The 18,096-nt window shown below is 38.2% G+C and overlaps 1 protein-coding gene across 1 annotated transcript; it reads left to right on the plus strand.

Annotated features, from left to right (window-relative positions):
* Positions 1–8,345: 8,345 nt before the first annotated feature.
* aga (aspartylglucosaminidase) lies at positions 8,346–18,041 on the plus strand. The gene is made up of 9 exons (XM_085284302.1): positions 8,346–8,640; positions 11,236–11,389; positions 12,612–12,724; positions 13,293–13,405; positions 14,512–14,620; positions 15,072–15,147; positions 15,298–15,405; positions 16,856–16,989; positions 17,847–18,041. Exons 1-9 carry the CDS (start codon positions 8,514–8,516, stop codon positions 17,945–17,947), a joined length of 1,035 nt encoding a protein of 344 aa, XP_085140428.1. The 5' UTR covers positions 8,346–8,513; the 3' UTR covers positions 17,948–18,041.
* Positions 18,042–18,096: the final 55 nt, after the last annotated feature.

Raw genomic sequence — 18,096 nt, forward strand, 5'->3', positions numbered from 1 at the left:
ATATTGCCTTCAAATCAGTATCACCTGCGCTCTATTCTAAAACACCTTCTGCATATCACTACTAAAGACTGTCAGCAACTGTCGGTTATAGCAGATGTGGTTCGTCATGCGTTACAACACTGCAGTGTCTTGGTTATACATATATGCAGCTTTTAAGATTGCACTTACCTATTCTGACATAGTTTATGCCCTCTGAGACTGTTATAAAGAACATTAAGCAACAAGTTGAAAAGACATAGGTGATTGATGAAGTTATTAGTCAAAAGAGATTCTTATAGGTACTGTTGTTTAATTTGGATCAATAACACAGGTGGAAGTAATAATACTCTTTCTCTCTTATCCATTTTCTCTCCATAAGATTCCTGTCAAATCACACTAGGACTTCTGATTGTTTAAGGAAAACCAATGAATAAAATATAAGTGGAAATTGTATTTTTCATATGAATAATGTAAAAGAGGGCATGCTGTTGGCGTCCACGTCTCAAGGTTAGACTACATTGTTAGTTTCTTCGCCTGGCCCATGCTTTGTTCTTGTTTGATTCAAAATGAGAGGATCCAATTCTATCAAGTTTGCTGTTTTGAGGGACACTTTGCCTCCTCTGCAGGGATATGTTATTCAAGGAACTTCAAAGAAAATCCCAGCATGAGGCACGTAGTGTCAAAGTAGTACCATATGGTATGACTTGAAGAGTATGCCAAAACTTCTCACCACAGACAGTTTCCTTCACTCTGTCACAATCAAATGCTTCTTACCAGGAGGTAAATTGATGAAGAAGAGGAAAAAACTAATGGAACACTAAGATAGATTTATATGCTAAAATGACTGAAGATAATACTCATCTGATGACTTAATGCCAAGCATATTCTCCAAGGGAATTTTAGTTTGATGAGTGACTTGTAATGAAAATCCAAAGGTTTACATTCATCATTTGGTTTTTCTGCAATAGGCCAATAATGTCTCCATTGAGCAGCAGGCATGAGTGAGCTGTGTGAAACAATCTTTTCATTGATTTTTATGAACAGTATCGTCCAGGGATTACAAGGATTTTACAATCTTACATGAGATTTTTTTTTCTGTAATACAAAAAATGTGTGTTTCAGTACTTTCAGAACAATATGTTTATGTTCTAGCAAGATGATTTATGTCTGTCTTAGGCAAAATCAAAAACACTAACAGCGAGGCATGACATTGATTGTGGAAGAACAGTAAATGTTTTTCTCAACAATTACATATTTGTTCATTTTTTTAGGGATTGGGTGAATGTCCTGGTCATTGTGTCCTTGGGCAAGACACTTTACCCTACCTCCTACTGGTGTTGGTCAGAGGGGCCGATGGCGCGATATGGCAGCCTCGCTTCTGTCAGTCTGCCCCAGGGCAGCTGTGGCTACAACTGTAGCTGCCTCCACCAGTGTGTGAATGAATAGTGGTATTGTAAAGCGCTTTGGGTGCTTTGAAAAGCACTATATAAATCCAATTCATTATTATTATTATTTTGTTTTGGGAAAAAAAAGTTTTAAAAAAGTGCAGGCTTAGAGTGTATTTCATGTCTGAAAGACCGAGTGCATGCTTTGAAGCATCCAGCCACTGAACCGCAAAACAGCTACAGTGGATTCTGAAGTATTCACACGTTGATGTTTTATGCCCACTGTTTTGGCCTTGATTTAATTTTACATTCATAGAATGCCTATTTTTCCCATCAGTCCATACTTAAATCAAACATACATACATCAAAGTGAAAATACAAACAAGGTTGGCAAATTGAAAGAAACTAGGTTATGCTAGGTGCCTTAGTTAAACTTCCACTGTTTTCATTCAAATTCTGTTGTTTTCATTCAAATTTCATTGTTTTGATTCAAATTTTGTTCTCTTCATTGTAATTCCGTTGTTTTCATTCAAATTCTATTCATTTCATTCTAATTCCGCTCTTTTCATTGAAATTCCGTTGTTTTCATTCAAATGCTGTTGTTTTCATTCTAATTCTACTCTTTTTCTTCAAATTCTATTGTTTGTTTTAGAATTCTGTTGCTTTCATTCAAACTCTGTTCTATACATTCTAATTCCGTTGTTTTTGTTCAAATTCTGTTGTTTTCATTCAAATTCCATCATTTTCATTTTAATTCTGCGTTTTTCATTCTAATTCTGTTGTTTGTTTTAAACTTCCATTGTTTTCATTCAAATTCCGTTGTTTTTGATCAAATTCTGTTGTTTTCATTCAAATTCTGTTCTTTTCATTCTAATTCCATTGTTTTGATTCAAATTCTGGTCTGTTCATTCCAATTCCATTGTTTTCATTGAAATTCTATTCATTTCATTCTAATTCCGTTCATTTCATTGAGATTCTGTTGTTTTCATTCAAATGCTGTTGTTTTCATTCTAATTCTACTCTTTTTAAAAAAAATTCTATTGTTTGTTTTAGAATTCTGTTGCTTTCATTCAAACTCTGTTCTGTACATTCTAATTCCGTTTTTTTCATTCAAATTCTGTTGTTTTCGTTCAAATTCTGTTGTTTGTTTTAAACTTCCATTGTTTTCATTCAAATTCTGTTGTTTTCATTCAAATTCTGTTCTTTTCATTCTATTTCCATCGTTTTCATTCAAATTCTGGTCTGTTCATTGTAATTCCGTTGCTTTCATTCAAATTCTAGTCATTTCATTCTAATTCCGTTCATTTCATTGAGATTCTGTGTTTTTCATTCAAATGGTATTGTTTTCATTCTAATTCTACTCTTTTTTTTAAATTCTATTGTTTGTTTTAGAATTCTGTTGCTTTCATTCAAACTCTGTTCTGTACATTCTAATTCCGTTGTTTTCATTTAAATTCCGTTGTTTGTTTTCAAATTCCGTTGTTTTCATTCTAATTTCGTTGTTTTCATTCAAATTATGTTGGTTTCATTCAAATTCTAGTCATTTCATTCTAATTCTGTTCATTTCTTTGAGATTCTGTTGTTTTCATTCAAATGCTGTTGTTTTCATTCTAATTCTACTCTTTTTTAAAAAAAATCTATTGTTTGTTTTAGAATTCTGTTGCTTTCATTCAAACTCTGTTCTGTACATTCTAATTCCGTTGTTTTCATTTAAATTCCGTTGTTTGTTTTCAAATTCCGTTGTTTTCATTCTAATTTCGTTGTTTTCATTCAAATTATGTTGGTTTCATTCAAATTCTAGTCATTTCATTCTAATTCTGTTCATTTCTTTGAGATTCTGTTGTTTTCATTCAAATGCTGTTGTTTTCATTCTAATTCTACTCTTTTTTTAAAAAAATCTATTGTTTGTTTTAGAATTCTGTTGCTTTCATTCAAACTCTGTTCTGTACATTCTAATTCCGTTGTTTTCATTCAAATTCTGTTGTTTTCGTTCAAATTCTGTTGTTTTCATTCAAATTCTGTTCTTTTCGTTCTATTTCCATCGTTTTCATTCAAATTCTGGTCTGTTCATTCTAATTCCGTTGCTTTCATTCAAATTCTAGTCATTTCATTCTAATTTCGTTCATTTCATTGAGATTCTGTTGTTTTCATTCAAATGCTGTTGTTTTCATTCTAATTCTACTCTTTTTTTTAAATTCTATTGTTTGTTTTAGAATTCTGTTGCTTTCATTCAAACTCTGTTCTGTACATTCTAATTCCGTTGTTTTCATTCTAATTTCGTTGTTTTCATTCTAATTCTGTTGTTTGTTTTGCTACCAGTAGAGCTGTTATAAATGCTAGCACTGATTCTAAAAATGTCCAGAACTCCAAAGCTCTCACCATAAAGTCCACAACATGTAATTCATATGATTTGCATAGTCATTGAATCATTCAGTATCCCCAGTTCCCTAGGACACTTAGACAGGGGTCACATTAAAATGATAATGCTTTATCATATGATAAAAGTGATCACTCAGAAAACCTTTGCTTTTTAAGTGCATATGAGAGCATGAGGGTGGGAATGGATGTTTGTGTCTGTGTGTGCCTCTATGTCTTTGTCTATATGTCAGGTTGGGTATCAGACACCACCTCTCTGGGGACATCTCAGGCCCTCCAAGGTTTGGAGGCCTATCTCCACCCACCACCACTTCCCCTGCCAGTGGCGGACTCCCTCAGGTGTCGGTGCGTTGGTGGTTCTTTGTGTCTGGGGGTGGGTGTCCGGGTACACACCGGCTCACTCCTTGGCGGCCGCTTATCGGGGCCTGGAGCCTGGGGCTCGCTCGGGCCACTTCGGAGGTGGGGTGCCCCCGGCCTCTCGGCCTGGGGCTCGGTCACTCAGGCACAGCTGGCTGCCGGCGGAGCTCACGGGCGCGTCACTGCAACTCCCCCTGGCTTCTGCTCCGCGGCTGCTGAGTGAGCCCTCATCTGGGACTCTCCTCAACTCTTACTGGGACAGTGGCGCGGCTGCCCCTCTGTTGGTCTTCCTTGGTCTCTTGTGTTCTGGGGGCCTCTGGATGTCTGGAGTTTTGATCTCCTCCATACCTGCTTCATACCCTGGAGGACGGGGCTGTGGCTCCCCACACTCCCTAGCAGATCGTTACATGGAGAAACCTTTGGAATGCAAGCATGTTGATCCACACAGGTATGCACACAGGTGTACACATGGGTATTCACAGACGCGGACTACAGCTTTCTTGGCTGCTGCCTCAAAGCACATTGTGCACTGTCTATCTTGCGTGCTGCACAATATTGTTTATTACTTAGTATCTACTGATATTTACTGCTAGCTAGTTTATTGTGATGGTGCCGTTTTTTTTATTATGTTGCACTTTGTTGTTTGCTTTCTCTTCTGTATTTTTTTCTCCATACAGGTGACCCAGGTGTTTTGTTTTTTTTGTTTGTTTGTTTTTCTTTCTTCCCCCCTTCTCACCGTCTCTTCTCCCCTTTGGTTTTCTTTCTCTCCCTCTTTTTCTTTCATTCTTTCTCCCTGTCCTATCCCCCAGTCATGTCTGTCCCGTTTGTAGCAACTGAAAATAAAATAAATTCATAATTATAATAAAGGTCAATCAAATGGACCAATATGGCAAGGCCATGATGATCCACTTGGTAAAATAAATCCGCTTGGCATCTTTCTTGGCCTTAAGACAACAATTCTGATGGCTAAAGATCCAAACGGGACACAAAAAAAAAAAAAAGAAAAAAAAAAAAGAAAACCTTTGCTTTAAAATTCAGTGACTCTTCACTTTAAAGTGACAAATGGATATAAACCATTGCAGTAACCCATTGCAGTTTTTTGTGTGTATTTTAAATTATTTTGAAAATTATTATTCTTTTTTAATCTATTTATTTTTTCGTTTCAAAGTTCAGTACTTTGTCAGCACCCCTTTTGGAAGGATAAGGTTTGAGTATCCTTTGGAAAGTCTTTCCACACCTGGATTTGGGAAGTTTATCTATTCTTTCAGGCTGATCCTTTCAAGCTCTGTCAGAGTGGACAGGATACATCCATGAACTGGCATCCCTGGGACTCCCGACAGAATATTCTATATGATATGAGTCTGGGAGTACTCGGCCACTAAAGGTCTTTTTCTGAATCCCTCCATCTGTTCTGATGAGTCTCCCTGTCTCCACTGAATCAGCTCCATTGAATTAGGCTGTCACCACCATGTTTCACGATAGTATTATTATTCAGCTGATGAGCAGTGCCTATTGCTGGAGGATGTTGCTGGACTTTTTAACCATATTATCTTTTGTCATCCTCATTTTTGTACATGCTCCTTAAAATGTTGTTTGGCAAGCTCCGAGTTCCCGAATCCAATATACCCATAGAGTAGTTCCCGTGTAGTCACTTTATATTCAGACAGCAGGAACTTTTCAAAGTTCTTATAACTAATAAAGGAAATCACCTCTTTTTTATGTGTCTGCACTAGAGAATATATAACTAGGCTGAAATAAAGCACAGAGGCACTAATCAAGGCAGCACAGGAACAAGTACAAGATCAACATAGGTTGAGGTCCATCACACCATTCAAGACCCCATATGCAGGCTGTTTAGAGATGTGCCTGAGGTACCTGATGGTACCAGGCAAGCCATACATGGGATGCCATAATGTCTGGCATAGTAAACAGGAGCATCTCTGCCAAGTATGGCCTGGAGACCCAAGGTCAAAATGGGATACAATCATGAATGATGAAGCTAAAATCCTGCGGCACTTCCAGATAAAGGTGGATAAATTTGTGATCGCTAACCAACTATATACTACTACTAATAATAATGATAATACTAATGGATTGCATTTATATAGCGCTTTTTGAGACTCTCAAAGCACTTTACAATTCCACTATTTATTCACTCTCACATTCACACACTGGTGGAGGCAAGCTACAGTTGTAGCCACAGCTGCCCTTGGGCAGACTGCCATATCACCCCATTGGCCCCTCTGGCCAACACCAGTAGGCAGCAGGTGAAGTGTCTTGCCCAAGGACACAACGACCGAGACTGTCCGAGCCGGGGCTCGAACCGGCAACCTTCCGATTACAAGATGGACTGCCAATTCTTGAGCCACGATCGCCCCGTTAATGGTGGACAAGCAGAGAAAAAAGGTCATAGTGGTAGATGTAGGTACATCAAGTGATAACAACAACATCAGGATGAAAGCTTGAGAAATACCAAGGACTGAGAGAAGAGCAACAGAAGATGTGGAAGGTAAAGGCAACAGTGGTCCCTGTAGTAACTGTAACACTTGGGTATGTGACCCCCAAACTGGACCAATGGCTCCAGCAGATTTCAGAAATGACATCTTTGATCTCTGTCCAGATGAGGGCAGTTCTAGAAACAGATACGTTGCTGCATAGGACCCTCAAGTTCCTGAGCTTGAAGGACAAACAAAGACTGCCCACAGGGTGAGTCAAGTACATATATGATTAACTTTGTAACACCATAATGATATGCCTCAAAGCAAGAACGTCCTAGATTCGAATTCACCAGCCAGCTCTCAGCTTTCTCCCCAGTTTATGTGTGTTCTCTCCAGGTACTCCCACTTCCTCCAACAGTGCAAAGACAAGCATTTTAGGTTAATTAGTGATTCAAAATTGGCAGTAGGTCAAAATGTGAGCATGAATGCTTGTCTGTCTCTCTGTGTCAGCTCTGCAATTTGCAACCCTTTCAGGATGTACCCCGCCTCTCACCCTAGGACAGATGACAGCTGAGATAAGCTTCAGCCCCATGAAAAAAAGTTCTTGATAGTGTGCTGTTGATATGGCTGATGTTCCTGGAGGTTCTCACTTCTCTCGTTTTTATCTATTTGTAATTACAGGTCTACAACAATAGCAGGACTGTAAAAAAAAAAAAAAGGTCTGGACACTTTCTGGACACTTTTATTAGTCTTGTAGTTGAGCTGACTTGATGTCGTTGGCATTTTATCTTGTAATACTTAGTGTGTACAGCTTCTTATTTTGTATAACTTCAGTTATTTCCTCTCCTGACAGGAGAGGTGTAATGAGAGCAGAGCCTGCAATGAAAGTGTCACCAGAGTGCATATCTTCAGCCACACAATCTTGTTAGTTTTTTAGGGTATAATACAGAGATCAATAGTATGATGGCAACAAGCATCAAATTGAACCCCAAGAGACACCTTTTCTGCATGTGTGGAAAAAACTGTACATGGGCAGATGCAGCAGCTTGATAAAGATAACAGAAGGCTATCTAACACCAACAATGAGCAAATTGAGAGACAACCATAGAAGTCCTGCAACAAATGTATATTGTATACCCTACGTCTAACAAACTGAATATGTGTCAAGATAACTGCAGCAACACAGCAGGCAAAGCTGAAAATAGCCTGAGAAAATAGCCAGCAACAAGGGGAGCTCTATGGGGCAGCTTTGTCAACTTGCTGAAATTTGCCAAGCACAAACAGACTGTCCTGAGATTAAACCTTCTAACACAAACAACAACAATGGCTGAAAGCACAAGCAGCAAATACTTAGACACACTCTTCAAGCGGTCAAGTCTGAACGCACTGGTGCAAGTAATGGAGCCAATAAAAAGGTCAGGTGGCTGCAAGAATACAACTGGATGTTATTAGTCTAGCAAATTAGCACGATAGCAGGCGTTAGCTTTCCTCGCATACAAAGTTAATCAGTCTGAATCAATATTGTGCTAGTAAGCAGCACATTAGCTTGTTAAATATTAGAAAACTGTAAATTTACAACAGTACTTTCCAAACTATTTCCTATATGCTGGTTTTTCTAACAAGTGAAAGCTGTCGCAAAAGAGGTTTACAAGTTCTCTTTCATGTTTGAAGCCAATATTACTTCTATAGTTAATATTTGTCCCCCTTCGAAGTATTTAAATAAAAAAAGCCAAAAAATAAAATTATTCATAAGATAACACAGTTCACGTGAGCTTTTCATGACTGTTCCTTTAATGGAAAAAACCCACCCACTCAGCATGTGACCCAACAAGGAAGTTTAAATGCGAGATTAATTAAACACACGAGTTGTGTTTTTCAAGCAGCTCTTGTGTGTTTGTTTTTCTAACGTCTTATGGGGTTGTAAATGGTAACCGCGCGAATATAGCAATGAAGTGATAAAAGTGTTGTAGTAATATCCATGCATCGACAGGACAAAATGTTTACATTTCTACTGATTTGCACTTTAACGTCGCTTTTAACGCTTGGACATGCATCGCTACCTCTTGTGATCAATACTTGGCCATTCAAGAATGCAGCGGCTGCAGGTAGGCCAATCTTTTACACGACTATGAATTGTGTTAGACAAAAAAAAGAAAGATTCATTCAGGCTGGAGCCCAGTCACGTGACACTGTGGTCTAAAATTGCAGTTAAACAGAATCCACACACACCAAAATAAAAAAAATAAATCTATATATACTGATCGATTGTTTTCTGGCTGAGCTTTAACAATCAGTGGGCGATTTGTCACGAGGGGTTTTGCAGCCCACTGAATTTATACCACTGTTGCGCTCTGTATTATACTTCCGCTTTCAAATTGAGATCCAACTTGTAAGTGTCCTAACGTATAATTTACATACTAGTGTATATCCATGCTGTTGTATTGTTTGGTCTGTTATACTGTTGGCAAACTGATATACTTAATCATGTTGAGAAAAGTAAGAAAAGGTAAGGTGGGTAGATGGTGTTTATATGAATAACAGATGATAAATATGAGCTATTAAATATTCATCTACGGCGAAATGTGTTCATATGTATGATTAAGGGGCCACGTCAACTGTCTAATTATTTAAAAAAAAAAAATTAGATAAAAATAAGCCTACTACTACACTCATTAGCCAGCTGCCAACCCCATTCAGTTCATAATGGCATACTTGCAAGTTCCTTAATACAGTAAACTTAACTTCATAAGTTAATGTGTCAAATGATGTAATGCTATATTGATAGTGTAAACATCACTCTTTGGAAATATTCAATATTTAGTAAATCAGATCTTGTCCTGAAATTTAAATAATATAAAATAGCCTATTAGTACGGTTGCAAAGCGACATGATGCATAATATCTATTATCGATTGGAACCTTCAGGGATACAAGATGTACTTGTGCACCAGTTTTGGTTGCTCAACTCCTGATCACTTAAAGGAGAAGTTTGTGAGCAAACAGACAGAAAGAGGGAGAGAGAGTTTGTGGGTTTTAGTGCAATATTTCACTAAAGTTACAGCTATGTAGGTTTGCAGACAAAAAAATAAAAATAAACAAACAAAACATAAGGTAATTCATGATCTTCAGAATAGAAGGACAAATTGGATTTAGCAGCTGCACTCCTGTTGAGTCTAATATGACAGTTTTCTCAGAGTATTAGTTTGGTTTTCAGAAATGACACATAAATTATAAATAAAAATAACTGTCTATAATTCTATTTAGCTGCAGAATTTATTGTTAAAGTCAGTAGAGTCATGTTGTATTAATTAGCAGGCATCGTGGTACTTGGTGACAATCACAGCCATTGGTTCTCAAATGCAAAGGTTTGCTGGTTGCTGTTGCTCTGTAGGACTGTAGGCTTTTCTATGGGTACATATTAGTCATCACTTGCAAGAATCATTGTGTTCATTATGATTTTGTTGCATTATAATGCAAGAAAATGCATACAAAATTCTCCAAGAGGAGAACTGTTTTTTTTGTTTGTTTGCTGTATTCATGTGACTCACATGGAGCTTATCCATACAGTATGTAAGGCCATTAGCGGCTTAGATGGGACTGCGAAATGGACAGAACCTGCTAGGCTTCTTAGCTGCCATTGCCACGTCTGCCCATACTCAATTTGATTTCCTTCTGGATGATACATTGGACATGTTCAAATTGAAACTGAAAATATTTCAGCATTGCTTGGGACGTATCCGTCAAGTGGATTTTCACCAGGTGCACAGCTCAAAATGAAAAATGATAGAAATGGTATTCAACATATTTTGAGCAACAGCTCAGACCTGTAGATGATTAAAGTTAACTAAAAATCTCACTATTTGATAGATGGATGCCCTTTCATTTATCAGATGCATATCACCTCTTTTCCCCAAGGAGGATATGAAAATGAAAAATGTACCCAGCTATCTGTTTTGCGGCGAGATATTTAAAGGTGTAGTCTGTGAGCCACGGCTATTGATCCGCCCATGCAGGCCTCCTTTCCTTTGGGGGCTTACAGAAGCAGATGACAATAGCAGGCTAATCTCTTCCATTCAGCAGCATTTTCTAAAAGAAAAGGATGTAATGCAGAGTTTGATATGAAGAAAAAAAGAATTATATCTCAAGACAAGAGCACTAACTTGAGAATAGAATTTCAAGAGAGATAAGTCATAAATGATAAGAGGGAGAATATGTGTGGTGCTGAACACAATGAATTTAGAAGCAAGCTGGTGGCAGGCTACCAGTTGGTATTTTGATCCCCCATGGGCACTTGGGGGATCAGTGACCAAATGCTAGTGTGTTTTCTGTTTAATACCTCTGTTTTGTACTGGTCATCTAAGACAAACTTTAGCTCATAGATTTTTAAATTTGACAAGCAGATGCCATCAATTCAGTTCTATACCCTACAACAAAAGATAACCAAACAAAACACTTGTTTGACAAGTGTTTCTGTAAAATTTTGCAGCCAAATGCTACACTGGTTGACTACCAAATGTACAAGATATCTCTCAAGGCTTTGTCAGCAGTGTCTTTGTCAAAATTCTGTCAAACAGATTTGCTAGACAGAGGGATTCCATCCTACCCTTGCAAAATGTGACTGGCAGAGGCTTCCTGTCATGGGGACAGCATTTGTTTCATTGTACAGTATATTGCATGCTGATTGATTCATTGTGTCTGCAGCATGGAGTGCCCTGCAGTCTGGTGGCTCAGTGTTGGATGCAGTGGAGAGAGGCTGTGCCCGCTGTGAAATGGAGCAGTGTGATGGCAGTGTAGGCTATGGCGGGAGCCCAGATGAGTCTGGGGAGACCACGCTGGATGCATTGATCATGAATGGGTAAACCGTGGACATGTCCTGTGCTTTTATTATTAGTAAAAATCTAACATGGGGTAAAAAAAGAAAAAAAAAAAGCCACTTCTATAACAGCACAGTTAAGCAATAAAGATTGATAATGCAGTTAAAAACTGTTACGTTTTTCTCTAGCTCCTATTTGTCTAGCTTTCCCCCCAAATCTTATGATTTAATAGTATGTAATGAATGCCTGAGCCTAAATGAGTATAGGATTGATTGCATTTTTTAAAACTGGAAATTACATATATTTAAAAGAGAGTTTCTTAGATCTTGACCATGCTAATTAAGCTCCTACAGTTTAGTTAAGGCTTTTACGAGCCTTAACTGGTTCTTTCCTGTAACTTGTTCTTCAATAAAACAGTCTCAGTAGGATCTGAACATTTAACAATTATTATGTCCTAAAATATTACATTTACCCACTCAGAAGTTTTTATGGGAAGTAAATGTAATCTTGCAACAAAACCAAGCGGCAAGCTGTTTGTTATTTCTCTGTGGAACAGTGCTTCTTTTATTTTGCAGGGAAATTGACATTTTTTGGCTACAAAGTCATGAATACATTGCGAGGATAGGATAGTCTCCTCCACACAATCCAATATAGCTGCATAAGAAATCCAGTAGGTATCACCAGCAGATGTATTGTAGCCTCTGAGTGCTGGAATCTAAACCATAAAATTTAATGTAATCCAGCAGACCAGTCTGGCAATAAATATCAGCTCTGCAAAATTGTTGAATTTCTGATACTGTGTCAGGGAGGAGTTAGCTCTGTGGAAATTCTAGAGGCTTTAGTTTCTTTTGATAAATATTAGAAACACATTTCAGTATAATGTAGCCTATTACACTACCACCGCAAAGGGCAGCCCTTAAAAATTAGCTTCCATTCACTCACACTCTCAGAGAAAATTCCAGGCATTTCTCTATTTGGATTTAGCTGAAGAATGGTGTGTTACAGTCACCGCTGAGTAAGCCAGGTGTGTCAGTGCATACACTCCCTTACTGCTGAAAAACATTGTGTTCATCTCTGGGCAACTATTTATGAGGGGTACAGGGGGTTAGCAGTGTGAGGGCAGTGTGTGATGCATGCACCTATTGTTGGAGCGTGCACTCATTCCTAACACTAGTTTATGACTGATATATATGACTTGCAGATACTGTTTGTGCCCAGTAAACCAGAAATGATGTTTATTTTCTGCGGATTCTCTGTGAGCAGTGATACAATGGAGGTGGGAGCAGTTGCAGACCTGAGAAGAATCAAGAATGCCATTGGAGTTGCAAGAGCTGTGATGGAGCACACTGAACACACATTGCTAGTGGGAGAATCAGGTATTATTATGGTTTACGTCGGCAGGAATTGTTTTCACATTCTTGTTATTTGTTCAATATCATACAGTTTTATTAGAGCCAAAGAATTTCAGACACGGTTTAATCTTTAATCTGTAGACCTCGTGACCTGCAGTAAAAAGTCTTGAGCATAAAGAGAATTCCAAACCACAAGAGTTTTTATTTTTCCTTTTCCACTAAATTAGCACATTGTGAGAACTGCACACTGGTATGCAAGTCATTTAAAGGAATCTGGAGGCCAGTGTTGAATCTTTTTTCTTCCCCAATGTAAAGTATTTTTAAATCAAATAACATAGCTCATATGTCGAGAAATCCTAACAATCCAGCGAATCCTTATTGAACCTTTATTCTTCAGGAAGTAGTAAGGTCACTTGCATTCAGAACATTGGCCTCTTGTCCACCTTCAAAAACCAAGGCGACAAGTTTAAATGAGATGGAATTGCCTCAAGTCCCTCCTTTGTTTGTGACCCTTTGTTTTTTGTTATAACCCAAGGTCAGAGTGGTCCAGAATGTCTAACTTGACCTGAAAGTATTACTTCTCTTTTTATAGCTTCAGTGTTTGCTGAAAACATGGGCTTCATTGCAGAAGACTTGACTACCAACAAATCTGTGAATATTTTCTCAGAGTGGCTGAAGGGCAGCTGCCAACCTAATTATCGAAAGGTGCGTGTGTGTGTGTGTGTGTGTGTGTGTGTTTTAGGCTGTGTGTTTTTCTCACTTGTGTTGGCTACAGGCGTGCTGCTTCTAAAAGATTGATATTAAACAGGACAATTGACAAGCATACTAAAGTAGTTCATAAAAGAGCCAGCTTTTGTGGTAGAGGTGATGCCCTACAGCAGTGTTGCTTTTCTATAGAATGCTCCTGTTAATTTCGCCAATAACTTCCCCAAATTTCCAAACTAAATCAGCTGTTATCTGTCTACAGAGTATCCAGTGCTCAACTGATTAAATTTAAACTAGCTATACAGCCCAGTACAAGAAGTGCCTGTTCAAAGTTCATCTTCACAGTAGTGGAGGAATAGATAACACTGATCACTTGCTCTTACCCTAAAGGGTCCTTGGATGTTTTAAAGGGTTTTAAATTCACCTTATTGGAATAGAATATAGCACTTTGCTTTGTTACTAATGCACAGGCAATTTGAGAACACATTCGAGCTTTGGCATGATGAACAAAGTGTAAAGAAGTAAAGTTGCTTCTGTTAAACATTCTGTATTAAAAGACCTTTTTAGTCCACGTGTTAAATTTAACCTGCACCCAAAGCACAAATGTTGTTAGGGGTTTTCAAAAGTCACAGGTTTTACAGCTGTTCACCCAACTCAAAGGGATTCCACTTACCTGTAACTTCAAAGGAGCACACTGAACTTTTCACACCACTCTATGCAGTCAGTTGACTCACTCATATCAGCAGACAAGACTCCTTGAGTTAGAGGCAGGGAGCCCTTTCTTAAACTACCCCCATGCTCTGACAGATATCCACATCTTGTTCTCTGTGCTGACACACTATCCAGAAGATTGAGGTGGTCCAAAAGGTTGTCTGTGTCTCACCATGACATGTTTGACTACTGAAAGACAGGGAAGACTCCCTACTGTATGTTATTAAATACCAAACCACTTGGTGACAATAGCGCTGATGGTTTTATGTAATTAAATCATGGCAAATCAGAGTGCTCGCAGATCAGCATGTCTAGCTTGTGTGCCATTACAGTAATTGAGTCTCGGGATAATAGCATTATGCAAACAGTGATGCAGTTTTGTCTTCTGTTGAAAGAATGTCAGTCCAGAGCCTTCCAAATCCTGTGGACCATACAGGCCGAAGGCAACGTGGAAACAGAGCAAGAGGGCACGGCATGCTAATATCCATGCCCATGACACCATAGGTAGGTTTTTACCAGCTGACACAGAGTCGGCTTTCCTTAGGCATGTTATAATTTAGTATTTAACTACCTCATTGAAACCAGACAGGTATGAAAATATGTTTAGTTGTATAATGGGCCACATAAAGAAGGCTTTCTGTAGAGTTTCTAGAGTTTGAATTTGTATTTCTGTCCAAAAATACTACTCAAAAATAAATATTCCTTATTGCTTCTACATGAATTCCCAGTTTAATGGGTTGGAGCTAGAGTTATATATTACTGATCAGTGTGCTTGGAACTACTGGGATATTTCATGGTGTGTTCGAAAAATTTAATCAGTGTCGACACTAGCTCACACGGGAGCTTGTAATTACTTTGTCTAGCCCCCCCCCCCCCCCCCCCCTTTTTTTTTTTTTTTTTTTAAACCTATGAAGAGGTGGCTGGTGTTTCAGAATCAATTATTTTTTTGCACCAGGGATGATCGCTCTTGATCGTGATGGCCATGCGGCTGCTGGTACATCAACCAATGGATTAACTCACAAGGTTCCAGGGTATGTACATTATAATGTTTTTTTTTTTTATCCATATATAAGATTACATACAGGGTTGTAGCTCAGGGTTAGCTCCAGATGCATATTTTTTTGTGTACTTTTTATGAGGCACTCTACTGTGTTTACATGCTCATGTTTCCTGTCCTGCAGTCGTGTCGGGGACTCTCCTATAGTGGGTGCAGGTGCCTACGTAGACAGCTTAGCTGGTGGTGCTGCTGCCACTGGAGATGGAGATGTCATGATGCGCTTTCTACCAAGGTACCTCAACCATTTTATTATTAAATAAATAATAAATACGCTTTTTGTCTTTTGTGTCAGGAAAAAAATAATCTACTTAGCAACATAACTCATGTTAGAGGGGTTTATTCTTAAGTGTAACTAAGGGGGTGGGAAGAGATTTACTTTTACTCTATAGATTATTTCAGTAAATCAAAATAGGTGTTATATTTATTCCAGAAAACAATGTGAAGTTACTCTGTTGTTGTACTTATAATTCTTTAGGACATCTCGTGTGGTTTGAAACTTCTTTGTGACTTTTTTCCCAGCTACCGTTTAAATAAAAGGACTGTTGGGTGGCTTTTTCCTTGACAGATTTATTTATTTATTTTTTCAAAGAGAATATCGACATATGGGACGTGTGTTGATTTTAAACAGCCAACTTTGGGCTTGAGCCCCAAGCTGCAAGTGCAAAAATAGTATTATAAAGAGTGGAGGTGTGACTATGTTGCCCCAAAACTGTCATTTGTACATTCCACAGCTGAAGTGAGATTTCACTAAAGCGACTGTTTGTTTCCAGGCTGTGAGAATATATTTGTCTCAGAAGGGTTATTTTTTTAAGCTTTATTTATCTAGGATAGTTTAGCGTGCACACATACTGAGCTGAATCCAGCTTAACATTCAGCTACACGCATGCACAACACAACCTGAAGGGTCCCCATTTTCAATCAGATTATTATTCACTTCCAGGAACTGCTGGGTGGTTAGAGAACCGTGTTACTAGTGAAAGAAAGCCCTTTTCAAAGCCCAGGTTTCTATACCTGGTATGTCTGATTACAACTCTGCCCAAGGACTATGCTGTCAAATTGCAGCAGCACCAGGCCATTTTAGAAACGGTTGCATTCTGTGTTGGAATCATTCTTAAACTGCTTATCCATGAATTCTAAATGTTTAAGTGACTATGAGATGATTTCCTATGTTGGATGCACTCATATATATATATATTAACACAAACTAATTTTCTTGCAATGCAGTCTGGAAAACAGCATGCAGGATTGTACTTGTCCTGTCAGAATAATTCACTGAGGAACAAGGCTCTTGGAAATTTTCCATTTAAAACCCCCCCATACTTTCACCGAGGTCAATTATAGAAAATTTGCAGTGTGTCACTCATTGTTTTGTACAATTGACCTAAGGCTAATGGAGTTAATGACACCAGCAGTGTCTGGATGGAGCAAATAATTTAAAAGTAATGGTACATTAATACAAATGCTCCTCATGTTAATTTTTGTACACTTTGTGCATTATGTTCTTGTATACCATAGAGTGAGGCAGGAATCCTTCTTTTTCCCCATTAAGTAATTATTCAGGTTGTTGCGTTATTTTATCCCATGTTATGACTTCAAGCGCATCACTGTCATGATCCTGGTTGGAGGCCCTGACAGCACTTGTTAGTTTGCCTCATGTGTGCTCCGTGTAATCCTGCCAACAGCTACTTGGCCGTGGAGTTGATGAGGGCCGGGGTGGATCCCTCAGCAGCCTGCAAGTCGGCCATTTCCAGAATCAAGAGGCATTACTCTGAGTTCTTTGGAGCTATCATATGTGCTAACACAACAGGGCATTATGGTGAGTGTTGGAGTTTACAAATCGTACAGTTCCTTGCCCAGAGTACTGGCACAAAAACTGACAAATGTATACATATTTCTTTAAAGTAATACTCACTTAAAACTTTATCATAAACATGTTTGAGAGGGAGATGATAACAAGGCAGTCCTTTGTAAATTAGACCTGAACTGAACAGATACAATTCAAAATTTAAAGATTAAAAATGTAACCATAATCCAGTGGCTTTAAAACAATATTTTACTGCTATAATATCATTAACAAACAGTAACATTAAGTATGCTGAAAAGCATACTTGATGCATACATACTTTTCAAGCAAATGCTTTCTGGGACTGAGAAATAGCAGCCTTAATGAAGTTCAGGCATTGCTGTAGCAATCTTTTGTACAAGGGTTTAACTAGATCACAGCAACATTAAAGTTAAATGAAGCTGTCTTCACTTCTGTTTCTTTTACCTTTACTCATCAGCTCCAACAAAATTTGTTCTACCCTAGAAGTTATTTTGTTCTCAGGTCAACCACCACAAAGTCTGAAATTAGAGTGTCAGCCAAAGCGGCACAGCCTTCATCTCTTCTTGTTCAAATAAGACAACCTTTTCATCTTTAAGTAATGTATCCATTTACCCTACATCCACAATGTTTTCGTTACCACCTGCTTCTTACTTTGGCACCAGAGAAAATGAGGTCTGAATGAGACACCTGGATAAACAGATGTTAACAGGTTATAAGAATTCTCATTGTCAAACAGCATATGCATTTAAAAGTCGAATTTCATGTCACAACTAAATGGGGTCTTAATGAGAGAGGGTTATAAAGGTTTGTGTTCCTGCAGTACTTCAATTTCCTCTTCATCTCTGCAGGTGCAGCTTGTAACAAAGTCCCCGGCTTAGACAAGTTCCACTTCATGGTAGCAAACTCCGAGACAAACACACCAGTCCTAAAATCTGTTGATTGCTTTTAAATAATTTATAACTGTATGGATATCTTTAGAATTAATACTATACATGCAAATTTTATGATCATTTATTTGCTAAATAAAATCTGTTTTAACTGTTGATGGTTTTGCATTTTTGGATTTGTCTTAATTAAAGGTAAACTCATAATACCAAA

The sequence above is a fragment of the Mchenga conophoros genome, linkage group LG2, assembly GCF_057382185.1.
Source record: "Mchenga conophoros isolate Kocher_MC1m ecotype Shallow Benthic linkage group LG2, M_conophoros_male_GT1.1, whole genome shotgun sequence".
NCBI classification, from domain to species: Eukaryota; Metazoa; Chordata; class Actinopteri; order Cichliformes; family Cichlidae; genus Mchenga; species Mchenga conophoros.